General features: G+C 47.8%; 1 protein-coding gene and 1 pseudogene across 1 annotated transcript in view; both read left to right on the top strand.

Moving 5' to 3' along the window:
• Positions 1 to 10,211, top strand: part of LOC121640535 (asialoglycoprotein receptor 2-like) — a 10,723-nt gene extending 512 nt beyond the window's left edge. The window contains exons 2-9 of the mRNA XM_041986360.1: positions 566 to 670; positions 748 to 855; positions 1,327 to 1,425; positions 1,843 to 1,908; positions 1,977 to 2,069; positions 4,187 to 4,341; positions 9,696 to 9,805; positions 9,878 to 10,211. Coding sequence (XP_041842294.1) covers positions 613 to 670; positions 748 to 855; positions 1,327 to 1,425; positions 1,843 to 1,908; positions 1,977 to 2,069; positions 4,187 to 4,341; positions 9,696 to 9,805; positions 9,878 to 10,028 — 840 coding nt within the window. The 5' untranslated portion in view covers positions 566 to 612 and the 3' untranslated portion in view covers positions 10,029 to 10,211. The remainder of the gene's footprint in view (positions 1 to 565; positions 671 to 747; positions 856 to 1,326; positions 1,426 to 1,842; positions 1,909 to 1,976; positions 2,070 to 4,186; positions 4,342 to 9,695; positions 9,806 to 9,877) is intronic.
• Positions 10,212 to 10,268: 57 nt separating this feature from the next.
• Positions 10,269 to 18,313, top strand: LOC121640468 (annotated as a pseudogene).
• The last annotated feature ends 703 nt before the right edge of the window (positions 18,314 to 19,016 follow it).

The raw sequence follows: 19,016 nt of genomic DNA, 5'->3' as shown, positions 1-19,016 counted from the left end.
CCTAGCAACAGGTCAGTAACATGAAGGAGCATTTCAGAGAGGCAGAGTCTCTCAGAGGGAAAGATGGACAGAGCTTCACCAATCTGAGACAAACTGGATCTAAAACTTTGGAACAATTTAAAAAAAATGTTCCTCAGACTTTGAAGATCCTCCATCTACAGTGTAGAATATCATCAGAAGATTCAGAGAATCAGGAGGAATCTCTGTGTGCTGGGGACAAGGCTGGATGCTGGTGATGTTCTGTATTAAAAGCAGACATGATTTTCTACTGGAAACCAGACGTGTTGCTGCATCAGCTCATATTTTCCATCACATGGGGAAATGTCTCCGTTCCACCACCTGACATGTTGCTTATGTTCTGCTGGGGATAAAGAGGGGGGACGGGATTCTGGTTTCATGTGAACCAGAGGAACGGTGTCTTCAGAGCTGCGAGTGTAGAGCAACAGGAAGCTGGAATAAAATGAAAGATTAAAAGTCAGATTAAAGGAGATGTCGTGTCTCCTTAAAGAATTTAAAGGTTGTGTTTAAGTTGGTTGTTCCTGTAAACCTGGTTTTGTTTCTCCAGACTGGATCCGAGTTCAGGTCCAGCTCTGTGGACATCCGCCCATCACCATGGATACAGACTACCGTTATGAAAATGAGATAGACCCCACCCACCTCTGGACCAAAGGTGTGTAGGTGATTATAGAGGTTGCTGGTTTTACCAGCAGTGTTAAGTGTCCACCTGTCTGTCTTTCTGTCCCTCAGAGACCCCACCGGTCCCTGTCCCAGGTGTGTCCAGGTTCAGACGCTGGTTGTTTCCTGGGCTGATGGCTGCAGTCCTCCTCATCATCATCATCGTGCTGGGGGCCACCAGTAAGTCCACACACATAACTTCCCACAGTCATAGACAGATGATGCACCCAGGTTAGCTCCACCTCTCACCTGATGACAGTGTTAGGCTCCGCCCACCACGGCCTTAAATGGGATGAAGTGGGTTCAGGAAATGAGGAGGAATGAGGGGGGCCGAGAAGAGCCGCTTCCTTCAAGAGTGACATACCTTTCACCAGAAGCTACACAGGAAGGGGCGGGGCTTTAGTTTGATGGACATACCATGCAGCCAATCACTAGTGATGATCGGCTCCCACGTCTTCGTCCTGTTTGAGTCAGACTTTTATTTCTTTGTGCGTTGGAAGCCATTTTTATTCATTTATCAGAATGACGGTAAAATGACGGTAGATCATTTGCTGCATCGACCACGCTGCTCCCTGATCAGCTCGTTTCCAGGAAACTCCGTCTGATAGACAGGAAGTCTGGACTGAAACCACATGTGTCCTCTGTGACCAGATGTTCGGACGTCCAGCCGCCTGGGGTCTGCAGAGCAGAGAGTTTCCCACCTGATCGACGCCATCCAGACCCTGAACGCCTCACTGCAGCACGTTCACGGTAACACACAGCTTCCTCACCATCCTCATCCTCACGCTTTTAAATCAGACACACAGAGGAACAGTTTCTCCCGGGATCAGGTCTTCTAATCCAGATCTAATAAACCTCATGAAATCTATCATTTCTTTACGTCTCCATGCTTCAGGCTTCATGGAGACGGACTCGGTCAGTCCTTCTTCTACAGTCTCTTCATCGTTCTGTCCTCCAGTTAGATACAGCCCCCACCATGATGCTCCCGCCTCCAGCCTGTGGGGCAGATGTTCAGATGATTGCTCTCTGCTTCCACACCTCCTTCTCTCCATGTGCTCCTCGCTGTTTGACCTTCAGGCTGACCATGAAGACGTTTGTCCTCCTACGAACCGCCTCCGATGTTTCAGCTAACAATGCTAACATGCTAACATGTCTCCTCTGGTACAGAGACAGCTGAAGACGTCCAGCGGCTGCAGTTTGCTGTGCAGAACAACAAGGACCAGCTGATCTCAGGTCAGTCTCACAAGAAAAACCGCCTGAGTTCAAAACCAGATCCAGTCTGAGTCCGGGTCTGTTTTCAGCTCTGGACGCCTTGAAGAGTCTGGACAAGGTGGAGTCTCTGAGCCAGAGCGTCGCTGCCATCACGTGTTCCCTCCAACACATCATCAACAACAGTACGTCCACACTGGAGGACACAGAGACATGTCCACATCCACACACAGAGACATGTCCACCACACACAGAGACATGTCCACGTCCACACACAGAGACATGCCCACGTCCACACACAGAGACATGTCCACCACACACAGAGACATGTCCACATCCACACACAGAGACATGGAGACATCCACACACAGAGACATGGAGACATGTCCACATCCACACACAGAGACATGGAGACATGTCCACGTCCACACACAGAGACATGGAGACATGTCCACACACAGAGACATGTCCACGTCCACACACAGAGACATGGAGACATGTCCACATCCATACACAGAGACATGTCCACATCCGAACACAGAGACATGTCCACCACACACAGAGACATGTCCACGTCCACACACAGAGACATGTCCACTACACACAGACACATGTCCACGTCCACACACAGAGACATGTCCACGTCCACACACAGAGACATGTCCACGTCCACACACAGAGACATGTCCACATCCACACACAGAGACATGGAGACATATCCACATCCACACACAGAGACATGTCCACGTCCACACACAGAGACATGTCCACATCCACACACAGAGACATGGAGACATCCACACACAGAGACATGGAGACAAGTCCACATCCACACACAGAGACATGTCTACGTCCACACACAGAGACATGTCCACGTCCACACACAGAGACATGTCCACGTCCACACACAGAGACATGTCCACCACACACAGAGACATGTCCACATCCACACACAGAGACATGGAGACATGTCCACATCCACACACAGAGACATGTCCACATCCACACACAGAGACATGGAGACATCCACACACAGAGACATGGAGACAAGTCCACATCCACACACAGAGACATGTCTACGTCCACACACAGAGACATGTCCACGTCCACACACAGAGACATGTCCACGTCCACACACAGAGACATGTCCACCACACACAGAGACATGTCCACATCCACACACAGAGACATGGAGACATGTCCACATCCACACACAGAGACATGTCCACATCCACACACAGAGACATGGAGACATGTCCACATCCACACACAGAGACATGTCCACGTCCACACACAGAGACATGTCCACCACACACAGAGACATGTCCACATCCACACACAGAGACATGGAGACATGTCCACATCCACACACAGAGACATGTCCACGTCCACACACAGAGATATGTCCACCACACACAGAGACATGGAGACATGTCCACATCCACACACAGAGACATGTCCACATCCACACACAGAGACATGGAGACATGTCCACATCCACACACAGAGACATGTCTACATCCACACACAGAGACATGGAGACATGTCCACATCCACACAGAGACATGTCCACATCCACACACAGAGACATGTCCACCACACACAGACACATGTCCACGTCCACACACAGAGACATGGAGACATGTCCACATCCACACACAGAGACATGTCCACGTCCACACACAGAGACATGGAGACATGTCCACATCTACACACAGAGACATGTCCACATCCACACACAGAGACATTGAGAAATGTCCACATACACACACAGAGACATGGAAACATGTCCACCACACACAGAGACATGGAGACATGTCCACATCCACACACAGAGATATGGAGACATGTCCACATCCACACACAGAGACATTGAGAAATGTCCACATACACACACAGAGACATGGAAACATGTCCACCACACACAGAGACATGGAGACATGTCCACATCCACACACAGAGACATGTCCACATCCACACACAGAGACATTGAGAAATGTCCACATACACACACAGAGACATGGAAACATGTCCACCACACACAGAGACATGGAGACATGTCCACATCCACACACAGAGACATGGAGACATGTCCACATCCACACACAGAGACATGTCCACATCCGAACACAGAGACATGTCCACCACACACAGAGACATGTCCACATCCACACACAGAGACATTGAGAAATGTCCACATACACACACAGACACATGGAGACATGTCCACATCCACACATGGAGACATTGAGTCATGTCCACATCCAGATGGACACACGTTAACATCCTGTATGTGTCTCAGGCTCGTCTCCGGGACATTGTTGTCCTCTGCAGTGGACTCTGTTCGGTTCTGACTGTTACTTCTTCAGTGTGGACTCTCTGTCCTGGAACGAGTCCAGAATCTGGTGCGAGCAGCAGAATTCTCACCTGGTCATCCTGCACACCGACAAGGAGTGGGTAAGACACCCGTCCATCACTTTGTCCGTCCCTCCGTCTGTCCATCACCTGTTTATCTCCTCTGGGACCTAGGAATCGAGTACATCATGAATTCCATGCTGATGTGATTCTCTGGGCCTTAAACACACTATACTTTATATAAACTGGGATCTTTTACCACAAATCAACATTAAGAACTTTCTTTATAAAGCAGATCATTAAAACTTTCAAATTGTGGGAAATGATAGAACAGCACTTCATTTCCCAGAATACCTTGCTCTGTCCAGGTCTTTCGACCGGTTGTCCAAACATTTTGGACATTTAGTTCAGACTATAGTCCTGTCAAATAAGCAGTGATGGAGGCAGCAGGGTGGTGTGAGTTCAACATGAAAACCTGTCATACCACACATCTTCCTGGTGGGTGGAGCCAATCCATCTTCCTGTGGGGTGGAGCTAATCCATCTTCCTGTGGGGTGGAGCTAATCCATCTTCCTGTGGGGTTGAGTCAATTCATCTTCCTGTGGGGTGGAGTCAATCCATCTTCCTGTGGGGTGGAGCTAATCCATCTTCCTGTGGGGTGGAGCTAATCCATCTTCCTGTGGGGTTGAGTCAATCCATCTTCCTGTGGGGTTGAGTCAATTCATCTTCCTGTGGGGTGGAGTCAATCCATCATCCTTTGGGGTGGAGTCAATCCATTATCCTGTGGGGTGGAGTCAATTCATCTTCCTGTGGGGTGGAGTCAATTCATCTTCCTGTGGGGTGGAGTCAATCCATCTTCCTGTGGGGTGGAGTCAAGCCATCTTCCTGTGGGGTGGAGTCAATCCATTATCCTGTGGGGTGGAGTCAATCCATCTTCCTGTGGGGTGGAGTCAATCCATCTTCCTGTTGGGTGGAGCTAATCCATCTTCCTGTGGGGTTGAGTCAATTCATCTTCCTGTGGGGTGGAGTCAATCCATCTTCCTGTGGGGTGGAGTCAATTCATCTTCCTGTGGGGTGGAGTCAATCCATCATCCTTTGGGGTGGAGTCAATCCATTATCCTGTGGGGTGGAGTCAATTCATCTTCCTGTGGGGTGGAGTCAATTCATCTTCCTGTGGGGTGGAGTCAATCCATCTTCCTGTGGGGTGGAGTCAAGCCATCTTCCTGTGGGGTGGAGTCAATCCATTATCCTGTGGGGTGGAGTCAATCCATCTTCCTGTGGGGTGGAGTCAATCCATCATCCTGTGGGGTGGAGTCAATCAATCTTCCTGTGGGGTGGAGTCAATCCATCTTTCTGTGGGGTGGAGTCAATCCATTATCCTGTGGGGTGGAGTCAATCCATCTTCCTGTGGGGTGGAGTCAATCCATCATCCTGTGGGGTGGAGTCAATCCATCTTCCTGTGGGGTGGAGTCAATCCATCTTCCTGTGGGGTGGAGTCAATCAATCTTCCTGTGGGGTGGAGTCAATCCATCATCCTGTGGGGTGGAGTCAATCCATCATCCTGTGGGGTGGAGTCAATCCATCTTCCTGTGGGGTGGAGTCAATCCATTATCCTGTGGGGTGGAGTCAATCCGTCATTCTGTGGGGTGGAGTCAATCCATCTTCCTGTGGGGTGGAGTCAATCCATCATTCTGTGGGGTGGAGTCAATCCATCTTCCTGTGTGGTGGAGTCAATCCATTATCCTGTGAGGTGGAGTCAATCCATCTTCCTGTGGGGTGGAGTCAAGCCATCATCCTGTGGGGTGGAATCAGTCCATCTTCCTGTGGGGTGGAGTCAGTCTTCCTGTGGGGTGGAGTCAATCCATTATCCTGTGGGGTGGAGTCAATCCATCTACCTGTGGGGTGGAGTCAATCTATCTTCCTGTGGGGTGGAGTCAATCCATCATCCTGTGGGGTGGAGTCAATCCATCATCCTGTGGGGTGGAGTCAAGCCATCATCCTGTGGGGTGGAGTCAATTCATCTACCTGTGGGGTGGAGTCAATCTATCTTCCTGTGGGGTGGAGTCAATCCATCATCCTGTGGGGTGGAGTCAATCCATCTTCCTGTGGGGTGGAGTCAAGCCATCATCCTGTGGGGTGGAGTCAATTCATCTACCTGTGGGGTGGAGTCAATCTATCTTCCTGTGGGGTGGAGTCAATCCATCATCCTGTGGGGTGGAGTCAATCCATCTTCCTGTGGGGTGGAGTCAATCCATCATCCTGTGGGGTGGAGTCAATCCATCATCCTGTGGGGTGAAGTCAATCCATCTTCCTGAGGGGTGGAGTCAATTCATCTACTTGTGGGGTGGAGTCAATCCATCTTCCTGTGGGGTGGAGTCAATTCATCTACTTGTGGGGTGGAGTCAATCCATCTTCCTGTGGGGTGGAATCAATTCATCTACCTGTGGGGTGGAGTCAGTTCATCATCCTGTGGGGAGGAGTCAGTTCATCTTTCTGTGGGGTGGAGTCAATCCATCTTCCTGTGGGGTGGAGTCAATCCATCTTCCTGTGGGGTGGAGTCAATTCATCTACTTGTGGGGTGGAGTCAATCCATCTTCCTGTGGGGTGGAATCAATTCATCTACCTGTGGGGTGGAGTCAGTTCATCATCCTGTGGGGTGGAGTCAGTTCATCTTTCTGTGGGGTGGAGTCAATCCATCATCCTGTAGGGTGGAGTCAATCCATCATCCTGTGGGGTGAAGTCAATCCATCTTCCTGTGGGGTGGAGTCAATTCATCTACTTGTGGGGTGGAGTCAATCCATCTTCCTGTGGGGTGGAATCAATTCATCTACCTGTGGGGTGGAGTCAGTTCATCATCCTGTGGGGAGGAGTCAGTTCATCTTTCTGTGGGGTGGAGTCAATCCATCTTCCTGTGGGGTGGAGTCAATCCATCTTCCTGTGGGGTGGAGTCAAGCCATCATCCTGTGGGGTGGAGTCAATTCATCTACCTGTGGGGTGGAGTCAATCTATCTTCCTGTGGGGTGGAGTCAATCTATCTTCCTGTGGGGTGGAGTCAATCCATCTTCCTGTGGGGTGGAGTCAAGCCATCATCCTGTGGGGTGGAGTCAATTCATCTACCTGTGGGGTGGAGTCAATCTATCTTCCTGTGGGGTGGAGTCAATCCATCATCCTGTGGGGTGGAGTCAATCCATCTTCCTGTGGGGTGGAGTCAAGCCATCATCCTGTGGGGTGGAGTCAATTCATCTACCTGTGGGGTGGAGTCAATCTATCTTCCTGTGGGGTGGAGTCAATCCATCATCCTGTGGGGTGGAGTCAATCCATCTTCCTGTGGGGTGGAGTCAATCCATCATCCTGTGGGGTGGAGTCAATCCATCATCCTGTGGGGTGAAGTCAATCCATCTTCCTGAGGGGTGGAGTCAATTCATCTACTTGTGGGGTGGAGTCAATCCATCTTCCTGTGGGGTGGAGTCAATTCATCTACTTGTGGGGTGGAGTCAATCCATCTTCCTGTGGGGTGGAATCAATTCATCTACCTGTGGGGTGGAGTCAGTTCATCATCCTGTGGGGAGGAGTCAGTTCATCTTTCTGTGGGGTGGAGTCAATCCATCTTCCTGTGGGGTGGAGTCAATCCATCATCCTGTGGGGTGGAGTCAATCCATCATCCTGTGGGTGGAGTCAATTCAAAGTCAACCAATGAACTGAAAGAGGTTATCATGTTCTGAGTCTTGTACAGGTCTGGCGTCGGGGTCCAGCAGGATGGGCAGATACGAGGGTAAAAACCAGTTTAATGGTACTGACACTGACTACTGGATAGATTCCCCAGGTGTGACTCCAGCAACCCCCCAGGTGGGTTAAACAGTCTCACCGCAGGTCTGTGGGAACAGGATCAACCAGAACCGTGTGTTAACTCATCCTGGGACACGCCGAGACATGCCCAGGTCCTGCTTTCACATCACATCATCATCATCTAACTGATGATGATGAGGAGGAGGACCTGAAGGACCTCTCTCTGTCTCGGTGTCGTCCATCCTGAAATATTGTTTTATCATTTCTATTTTTTAATAGGCAGTAGCTCAGGTGATACAGCAGGTCGTCCTGCCTACCTGTATGAATCTACCTGTATGAATCTACCTGTACAAATCTACCTGTATGAGTCAACCTGTATGAATCTACCTGTATGAATCTACCTGTATGAGTCAACCTGTATGAATCTACCTGTATGAGTCTACCTGTATGAATCTACCTGTATGAGTCTACCTGTATGAATCTACCTGTATGAATCTACCTGTATGAGTCTACCTCTATGAATCTACCTGTATGAATCTACCTGTACGAATCTACCTGTATGAATCTACCTGTATGAATCTACCTGTATGGGTCTACCTGTACAAATCTACCTGTATGAATCTACCTGTATGAATCTACCTGTATGAATCTACCTGTACAAATCTACCTGTATGAGTCTACCTGTATGAATCTACCTGTATGAATCTACCTGTACAAATCTACCTGTATGAGTCTACCTGTATGAATCTACCTGTACAAATCTACCTGTATGAGTCTACCTCTATGAATCTACCTGTATGAATCTACCTGTACGAATCTACCTGTATGAGTCTACCTGTACAAATCTACCTGTATGAATCTACCTGTATGAGTCTACCTGTACAAATCTACCTGTATGAGTCTACCTGTACGAATCTACCTGTATGAGTCTACCTGTACAAATCTACCTGTATGAGTCTACCTGTATGAATCTACCTGTACAAATCTACCTGTATGAGTCTACCTCTATGAATCTACCTGTATGAATCTACCTGTACGAATCTACCTGTATGAGTCTACCTGTACAAATCTACCTGTATGAGTCTACCTGTATGAATCTACCTGTACAAATCTACCTGTATGAGTCTACCTCTATGAATCTACCTGTATGAATCTACCTGTACGAATCTACCTGTATGAGTCTACCTGTACAAATCTACCTGTATGAATCTACCTGTATGAGTCTACCTGTATGAATCTACCTGTATGAGTCTACCTGTACAAATCTACCTGTATGAATCTACCTGTACAAATCTACCTGTACGAATCTACCTGTACAAATCTACCTGTATGAATCTACCTGTACGAATCTACCTGTGTGAGTCTACCTGTATAAATGTGGATGAATGTTGGGTGGAGGTCGGGGAGGCCGTAGGCGTGGATTGGCTGCCATGTTTCTGTCAGTCTGCCCCAGATCAGGTGTGGCTACATGTAGGTTAGCATCACCTGGTATGAACGAGGAGGGAATGAATAATGGATATGATGTGAATAAAAATCTCACCCATTATATTATTATTGATATACTAAAAATGTCCTAACTGCAAATGGATGCGTCTCACCCTGCTACTCGTCATGTTTCACCTGTCAAGCTCAGGTGTTAAATCTGGGACATGTGTGTCTTCTATCTGCAGGACTTTGTGACCCGGCGTTCGGTTCCTAACTTTTACTGGGTGGGCTTGTCTGACTGGAGGACGGGGAAGTGGGAGTGGGTGAACCAGACACCGTACACGCTGGAGCGCAGGTATGTTCCACCTCTGATCCAGGTCTTACCTGGTCCTCGGTTTGGGATTTGAGGTGTTTGCTGTGTTTCTAGGCGGTGGGCACCCGGGCAGCCCGACAACTGGAGCGTCTACGGTCACGGTACCGAAGACTGCGCTCATCTCCATGACAACGGACACCTTAACGACATGTTCTGCACCATGAAGGTACGCTTCATCTGTCAGAAGCACAGTGTGCACACCTGAACACACCTGCCACAGACTCCGCCCACAAAGAGTCAGGTCCTGACCCTGCTGTTGACCCAAACCAGAGCACCTGAAGACTCCACCAGTGCCCACCTGCAGTCCAACCCAGAGGACGTCAAAACCATTTAAATGTCTGTAAACGTTTGTAATGTGATATAAACAGAGGCAGAAATAAATAAAAGATGGAGGTCGAGGACGGCGTGAGATTCTGGTTCTTGCTCAGAAACAGGTCTAGTGTTTCCACCTCCGTCCCTCATGTCCCAACATGTGGACACAGGCTCTGTTTTCCAGGTCAAAGTGCACTTTGTGGACGATGACCTGCAGCTCTCTGCTGCACGTGTTTGGACAGTCACACTGTCTGCTTTCATTGTCCTGAGACAAAGACGAGGACGGACACGAGTCAGCTCCACGAAGACAGACGGAGACGTCGCCATGACAACTGAATACCACGACAACGAGGATGACAGCAGCTCCTTCTGGAACAAAGGTAAGCGTCCGTCTGCGGTGGCTGAAGCCAGAAGACTACGTTCCTGATAACATCCGTCCCTCTCTCTGTCCATCAGAGACACGTCCCATATCTTTCTCGGGACCCTCCAGGTTCAGAAGCTGGTTGTTCCCAGGCCTGACGGCTGCGCTCATTCTGGTTCTGATCATAGCGCTGGGAGCCACCAGTGAGTACACCCACACCAGTACAGGAGTTAAACTGGGTCCGGTTCTCCAGGTCTTATCAGGACCACTGCATCCTCAAAGGTCCGCATGTTTTTACCTGTTCTTCATCAGCAGCCTCCTCCCAGTCTCTGCTGGGGACTACGTAGAGATTCTGGTCTGAACAACCAACTGGAACAAAACCACAGGTCAAGAGGTTCAGCAGCCCCGACCTAAAATCCAACATGGCTGCCTCGTGTTAAAAAACATTAGAGGCTCACCAACAGTCTGATTTTCTGATTTCTGCAGTAGTCAGATTCTTCAGGAGGTCCTGGACACAGAATAATCTAGTTACGCTTTATCAGATGAACACACACAGATTTCTCTCTGATGTTTTCCTGCTGGTTATATCTGATTTACTCCGTCTTCTTATGGTCGTCCTTTTTTCTTTTTGTATCCGTCATAGCAGCAGAATGATGGTCTGGCTTTGCTTTGTCAAGAGGAGGCTTATAGATATAAAGCTCCTCTTGATAAAATTATTTATTTACTGACTGGCTGACTGACTGACTGGCTGACTGGCTGACTGGCTGACTGACTGACTGGCTGGCTGACTGACTGGCTGACTGACTGACTGGCTGACTGGCTGGCTGACTGACTGGCTGACTGGCTGACGTACTCTTACTTACCCGCTGTGAATGATGGGATCTATGGAAGCTGCTGGACCCGACCGGAGGGGACAGAAAAAGGAGGAAGACAGCAAAAAGAAGCAGAAAGAAGAAAGAGGAGACAGAAACAGCCCAGATAGAAGCAGCAGCTTCAATCCAGCCTATCAGCAGACAGCAGCTGCTACACCTGTACAGAAACACAGCAGAGAATTTCCTCCAGCTTTTACAGAGAAACAGAGCTGGCAGTCATCAAGAGTTCCTAAATAATAAATGGTTTTCCATTAAAAAGACGGAAACAATACCACAAAGAAAAACAGGATGACGTGCAGCAGCAGGAAGTCGGAGTATAAATGAAATAAGACGTTCCAACGTAGAGCTTGTTGTCTAAGATAAGAGCCTTTATTGATCCCACGGTGGGAAATATCACTGTTACAGCAGCTCAAAGTAAAGGAGACATTAAATAGACAAAATAAAGAAATAAAAACCAGTATGTACAATAAATAGTAAATAATAATGAGAGAAACAGTACTTATATACACAGCCTCACCCAGTGTGATGTCCAGGGGAGAGGTGTTTTTACACAGATGAACATGGATTTATAGAAGATATGATTAACCGTATGATGTGTGGAATGGAAAACGACCATAAAGTGCAGCTAGGAATCAGTAAACGGAGCAGTGATGAAACATCAGTAAACTTCAGGCCTACTGAGGTATGAAGAAGTTTGTTACAATAACAGAACTATAGTGCAGCATTAAACAGTCTGACGGTGTTTGGTATGAAGCACCTGCGGTCCGTCCTACACCTGGATGTCTGAGTCTGTTACTGTAGGAGCTGCTGAAGGCCCCACAGTCTGAAGCTGAGGGTGGGAGGTGTTATCCATGATGGTGGACAGTTTGTCTCCTGGGGGAGAGGAGGACAGCTGGACTGCTGGCTCCCACATTAGCAGCTAGCGTTAGGACTGCTGGCTCCCACATTAGCAGCTAGCGTTAGGACTGCTGGCTCCCACATTAGCAGCTAGCGCTAGGACTGCTGGCTCCCACATTAGCAGCTAGCGTTAGGACTGCTGGCTCCCACATTAGCAGCTAGCGCTAGGACTGCTGGCTCCCACATTAGCAGCTAGCGTTTGGACTGCTGGCTCCCACATTAGCAGCTAGCGCTAGGACTGCTGGCTCCCACATTAGCAGCTAGCGTTAGGACTGCTGGCTCCCACATTAGCAGCTAGCGCTAGGACTGCTGGTTCCCACATTAGCAGCTAGCGTTTGGACTGCTGGTTCCCACATTAGCAGCTAGCGTTTGGACTGCTGGCTCCCACATTAGCAGCTAGCGCTAGGACTGCTGGCTCCCACATTAGCAGCTAGCGTTAGGACTGCTGGCTCCCACATTAGCAGCTAGCGTTAGGACTGCTGGCTCCCACATTAGTAGCTAGCCACATTAGCAGCTAGCGTTAGGACTGCTGGCTCCCACATTAGCAGCTAGCGTAAAGACTGCTGGCTCCCACATTAGTAGCTAGCCACATTAGCAGCTAGCGTTAGGACTGCTGGCTCCCACATTAGCAGCTAGCGTTAGGACTGCTGGCTCCCACATTAGCAGCTAGCGTTAGGACTGCTGGCTCCCACAGTAGCAGCTAGCGTTAGAACTGCTGGCTCCCACATTAGTAGCTAGCGTTAGGACTGCTGGCTCCCACAGTAGCTGCTAGCGTTAGGACTGCTGGCTCCCACATTAGCAGCTAGCGTTAGGACTGCTGGCTCCCACATTAGCAGCTAGCGTTAGGACTGCTGGCTCCCACAGTAGCAGCTAGCGTTAGGACTGCTGGCTCCCACATTAGTAGCTCGCGCTAAGACCACAGGCGCCACCATGCTCAACAAAGAAAATAACAGGAAGTTATGTCACTACGTGTATACTCCAAAATAACTAAGAATGAAATGGTAAATGTAGGACAAGGTTTTACAAATATTGTGTTTTAAAAGTGGATGTAGATAGATTAGATCACAGTAATCTGATTACTCACAGACATCTGATTTTAATGGTCACGTAAAGAAGCGAAGTGAATGCTGCAGAAATTAAATGTTTTGAAAATATTTTATTAGTTCATGCTTCATTACATTAGTTGCACACAGAGTAATGTTGAATCTCTATCAGTGAAAGCTCTAAACAGAACAAAATGCTGTTATCAATCAATCAATAAATATTTATTTACATAGCTCTTCACAACACTTAAAGATGAGCAAAGTGCTTTCCAATAAAACCAGTGCAAAGCCTTCCAGAAAAGTTGGCTAGAAGACCTTGTAGTTGTATTATCAGCTTGTTTAGCTAACAGTAGCTAGCTTGGTCAGTTAGCACAACTGTCAACATGGCTGTGACATCATTCCAAACTTCTATTTCTGACTCCAAGCAAAGTGAAAAGCAGCATGAGCACATCGTTTAAGTACACACCTACCTGAAGCAGAGTTTCACTGACATGGTGGTTAAATGAATTCAGTTATTAGGCAAGGCAAATTTATTTGTATAGCACATTTCATGTACAAGACTATTCAAAGTGCTTTACATAAAACATTTCAGCAGGGTGCACAAAGCAATACAAGAGCCTTCCTACAGCTTTCACGGGAAAACAAATCCTAAAATAAACCAAGACAATTAAAAAAACAAACAAACACACATCACGACAACAACCAAAGCATCTCTGAGTGTGTAAACGCACTGACTTGGTGACTGCCAGCATGAAGAGGATGAGGAGGATCAGAGATGAGTGTGATCCTGCAGATGTGACCACGTCTCTACGGAGGCTAGAGGCAGACTAGGGCGGCCCAGAGACCTGGACCATCAGCAGCTATCATAGAGCACCAACCCCAGCCCTCCACCATGAAGACCACCCGGACCCACTCAGAAGGCAGCAGAGGACGGCTCCAGCCAGAGCCCCCCGCGGTCACGGGGAATTATGTCAGCCACTTATTTTCAAACCTTGTGTCTGCCACTGATTAAAGCTGATGAGGGAGGGATGTGTTAATATTGTGGTGTGTTCAATGTTCTGGGAGGTTTCAGCAACAGAACGGGTCTTTGTGATACCTGCTGCGATAACTGAACCACATGTTGCTGCATCAAACATCAACAAACAGCAGTTAGTGAGCAACTGCAGATTAGATCATTTAAATCTGCTAATATGAGTGAAACGTTGTCTAAATACGTCCATGTGTCGTGTGCGCAGACACCAACACTTTAAACCGACTGTGGGCTGTGGAGAACAGAGTTTCCAACCTGACAGAGTCCCTGAACGTCGCCCAGCAGCTCACCAAAGGTAACACACCTGTCCAAGTCCGCCAAGCAGCTGCTGTCTTCATTCTGACTCGTGTCCTGTCCTCTGCTCCAGACACAGCTAAAGATGTCCAACGGCTGAAGTTCGCCGTGGAGGGAAACAAGGACCAGCTGACCTCAGGTGCACCGCTGCAGAGCAGGGCTGGGCGAAGCGTCGGACACACTCCATGTGTCCTCGTTTTATACCTGAAGTATCCAGAGAAGCTGAATCTGTGATATAAAAGGACTAGATCACAAACATTGAGTATTTACATGTGGTTTTCTTCGTAGTTTGGAGGGGGGAGGGATTGACCCCCCCTCACTGTAAGGGAAACACTGGTAAAGTTAGTTAAATTTATCTTTATTCTGATTTTTCTGTTTGAACCGCATTTAATGAATCTACTTTTGTTTTTATGATGGTGTTGAATTCAACATTTACACAGCTTTAGAGATTTTCCAAAAAATGGAGATATACTCTATATGTTGTTTATCATGAGAAAGTAAAAAGTATTGCGATGTTATAGGCCAGGGGTGCCCAAGTCCCGTCCTCCAGATCTACAATCCTGCAACTTTTAGATGCAACCCTTCCCCAACATGCCTGAATGAAATGACTGGCTCGTTACCAGGCGGCTGCAGAGGAGGAGAGGAGGGAATTGAGCCATTTGATTCAGCCGTACTGAAGAAGGGTTGCATCTAAAAGTTCCAGGATAGTAGATCTGGAGGACTGGGCTTGGGCACCCGTGTTGTAGGAGATAACACCCGGCCCTGCTGCAGAGCAACGGTCATACGTTTCTGCTAGGGTGAAACCAGCTGACGGGTCCTGTGTTTTCTCAGTGTCTGAAGCTCTGAAGCAGCTTTCAACTCTGGACACCATCAAGAGGACGGTCGAGTCGCTCAAGTGCTCCTTAGAGCGCATCATCAACAACAGTACTTACATCACACACTTCATACACGCCCAATACACACGTCATACACGCCCAATACACACTTCATACACGCCCAATACACACTTCATCCACATACACACCCAATACACACTTCATACACGCCCAATACACACGTCATACACGCCCAATACACACTTCATACACGCCCAATACACACTTCATCCACATACACACCCAATACACACTTCATACACGCCCAATACACACTTCATACACGCCCAAAACACACGTAGGAGACACCCAATACACGCGCCCAATACACACTTCATCCAAATACACGCCCAATACACACTTCACACACGCCCAATACACACTTCATCCAAATACACGCCCAATACACACTTCATACACGCCCAATACACACTTCATCCAAATACACGCCCAATACACACTTCACACACGCCCAATACACACTTCATCCAAATACACGCCCAATACACACTTCACACACGCCCAATACACACTTCATCCAAATACATGCGCAATACACACTTCATACACGCCCAATACACACTTCATACACGCCCAATACACACTTCATCCAAATACATGCGCAATACACACTTCATACACGCCCAATACACACTTCATACACGCCCAATACACACTTCATCCAAATACATGCGCAATACACACTTCATACACGCCCAATACACACTTCATACACGCCCAAAACACACGTAGGAGACACCCAATACACGCGCCCAATACACACTTCATCCAAATACACGCCCAATACACACTTCGCACACGCCCAATACACACTTCATCCAAATACACGCCCAATACACACTTCATCCAAATACACGCCCAATACACACTTCATCCAAATACATGCGCAATACACACTTCGTACACGCCCAATACACACTTCATACACGCCCAAAACACACGTAGGAGACACCCAATACACACGCCCAATACACACTTCATCCAAATACATGCGCAATACACACTTCATACACGCCCAATACACACTTCATACACGCCCAATACACACTTCATACATGCCCAAAACACACGTAGGAGACACCCAATACACACGCCCAATACACACTTCATCCAAATACATGCGCAATACACACTTCATACACGCCCAATACACACTTCATACACGCCCAATACACACTTCATATACGCCCAAAACACACGTAGGAGACACCCAATACACACGCCCAATACACACTTCATACACGCCCAATAAACACTTTATACACGCCCAATACACACTTCACACACACCCAATACACACTTCATCCAAATACACGCCCAATGAACACGCCCAATACACACTTCATACACGCCCAATACACACGTAGTAGACACCCAATACACACGCCCAATACACACGTAGTAGACACCCAATACACACTTCATACACGACCAATACACGCCAATTACAAACCAAATACACACATAGTACACACCCAATACACACCAAATACACGCCCAATACACGCCAATTACAAACCCAATACACACATAGTACACACCCAATACACACGTTGTACATACCCAATGCACACCAAATATAAGCTCAATACACGCCCAATACACACGTAGTAGACACCCAATACACACTTCATACACGCCCAACACACGCCAATTACAAACCAAATACACACATAGTATACACCCAGTATATGAACACATTTTCATTTTTTTGTTAAATATTTACAGAAATGCTTTATTTTCATGACAGTTTTTACCTGGTAAACATAGAAAAATTTTCTACTTTCTCCACTTTTCTGTAATCTGCCTCTTCTGAAGCTGTCCCGACTCTTGTCCACCTGTCCCCGTGTGTCTCAGGTTCAACCTCAGCCAGCTGCTGTCCTCTGGGTTGGGAGAGTTCTGGCTCCAGATGTTACCTGTTCAGCAAGACTACGTTGTCCTGGCACGAAGCCCGAGACTGGTGCAACGGACACGAGTCCCACCTGGTCATTCTCATGAACGACGACGACTGGGTGAGACAGACGTCTCTTCGTCCATCTGTCTCTGAAACAGGCTGAATGATGACCTGCTATGAGACCAAAGTGGATAAAAGATGGTGTCATCTGCATAAAAACAGACCTACCGTCTTAAAAAGAACTGTTCGTCATTTATTATCGATCGTTGTTATAAACATTCGTGTCTCTGGACCAGGACTTTGTGACCCGTCATTCTACCGGTACTTTCTACTGGGTGGGCCTGACCGATGAGAGGACAGGAAGGTGGGAGTGGGTCAATCAGACGCCCTACATCATGAACCGCAGGTGAAACATCTGGTTTCTGTTTGTAGCAGACTGATGCTGTTGATGTGAATTAATCTGCTTCATTCTGGATATAATGAGATATTCTAACGTTCTCCAACATCTTTATATTGGTTTTTGTTGTCCGTGGTCTCCAGGCGGTGGAAACCTGGCCAGCCGGACAGCTGGACTGGTCACGGTCTTGGTGCTGGAGATGAAGACTGTGCTCATCTTCATCATGATGGACGCCTCAACGACTTGCACTGCTCCACCAAGCTGCGTTTCATCTGCCAGAGACACAGTCCGCGAACCTGAAGACCTGATGCCATCATTGCCTTTGCTCATGGTTGCAGTACCTTTAGCCTAGTTTGATTTAAACTCACCAGTTTTATTTGTCAAAAAGCTTCAGTCTCCAGTTCTGATGATTTCGTCCTGGCTGATGATTAAATGTCCATGTCCAGATAAACCTGTTGTTAAAAACATTATTAAAACACATCAGTGATGCAGCGGCTGACATGTTCACCTGTTTCTACAAACACATACTTACAACCCACCGTCCTCTGCATCAGGCTACCTTCTGGTACCGGTTGGACCCCTTTTAAATTCTCAGAGTGATGAATAGAAATCAGAAATCAAACTTTATTCCCCAGTTTGGACACACAAGAGAGCGTTTCAAGAGAAACAAAAGTAAAAACAGGATAGAATTTACTGGAGTGTAAAAGTAGAGAAAACATCTACTGTTTCTTTACGACAGCCGGCCGGATGTGTGTGGCTGCAGGGAACCTGGTGAGGATGGAGGAGGTGATGGAGGTGCACCAGCATCGACCTGCTGCTGCAGGAAGGACATCCTCTGAGCTTTTTTGATGATGGAGCTGATGTTCTCCACCCGCTTCATGTCCTGGAGGATGATGGTTGCCAGGAAACGGAAGGACTGGAGAGAGTGATGAAGACGTTGGTCCAGGCAGGATGGATCCATGTTCTCATGATGTTTCCAGCAGATTCTGAGCCGAGCATCTGAATGTGGAGCTGAAATGGAGACTCATCAGACCAGCAACGTTTCTCCATCTTTGTGGTGCTCACGGGAGTTTTAGATTATATTTTGTGTAAATCAGCTGGTGGAGAATGAAGGTTTATTCCAGAACAACTTTAGTTTCTGGTAAATTGTCTGTTAAAAAGCAGCAGAAATCTCTTCAAACGGGAGATCTGTGTGAT

This window comes from Melanotaenia boesemani, chromosome 5, assembly GCF_017639745.1.
Source record: "Melanotaenia boesemani isolate fMelBoe1 chromosome 5, fMelBoe1.pri, whole genome shotgun sequence".
Classification (NCBI taxonomy): Eukaryota; Metazoa; Chordata; class Actinopteri; order Atheriniformes; family Melanotaeniidae; genus Melanotaenia; species Melanotaenia boesemani.
Note: the sequence above shows the minus strand (reverse complement) of the source record. Positions and strands in the feature narration are given on the sequence as shown.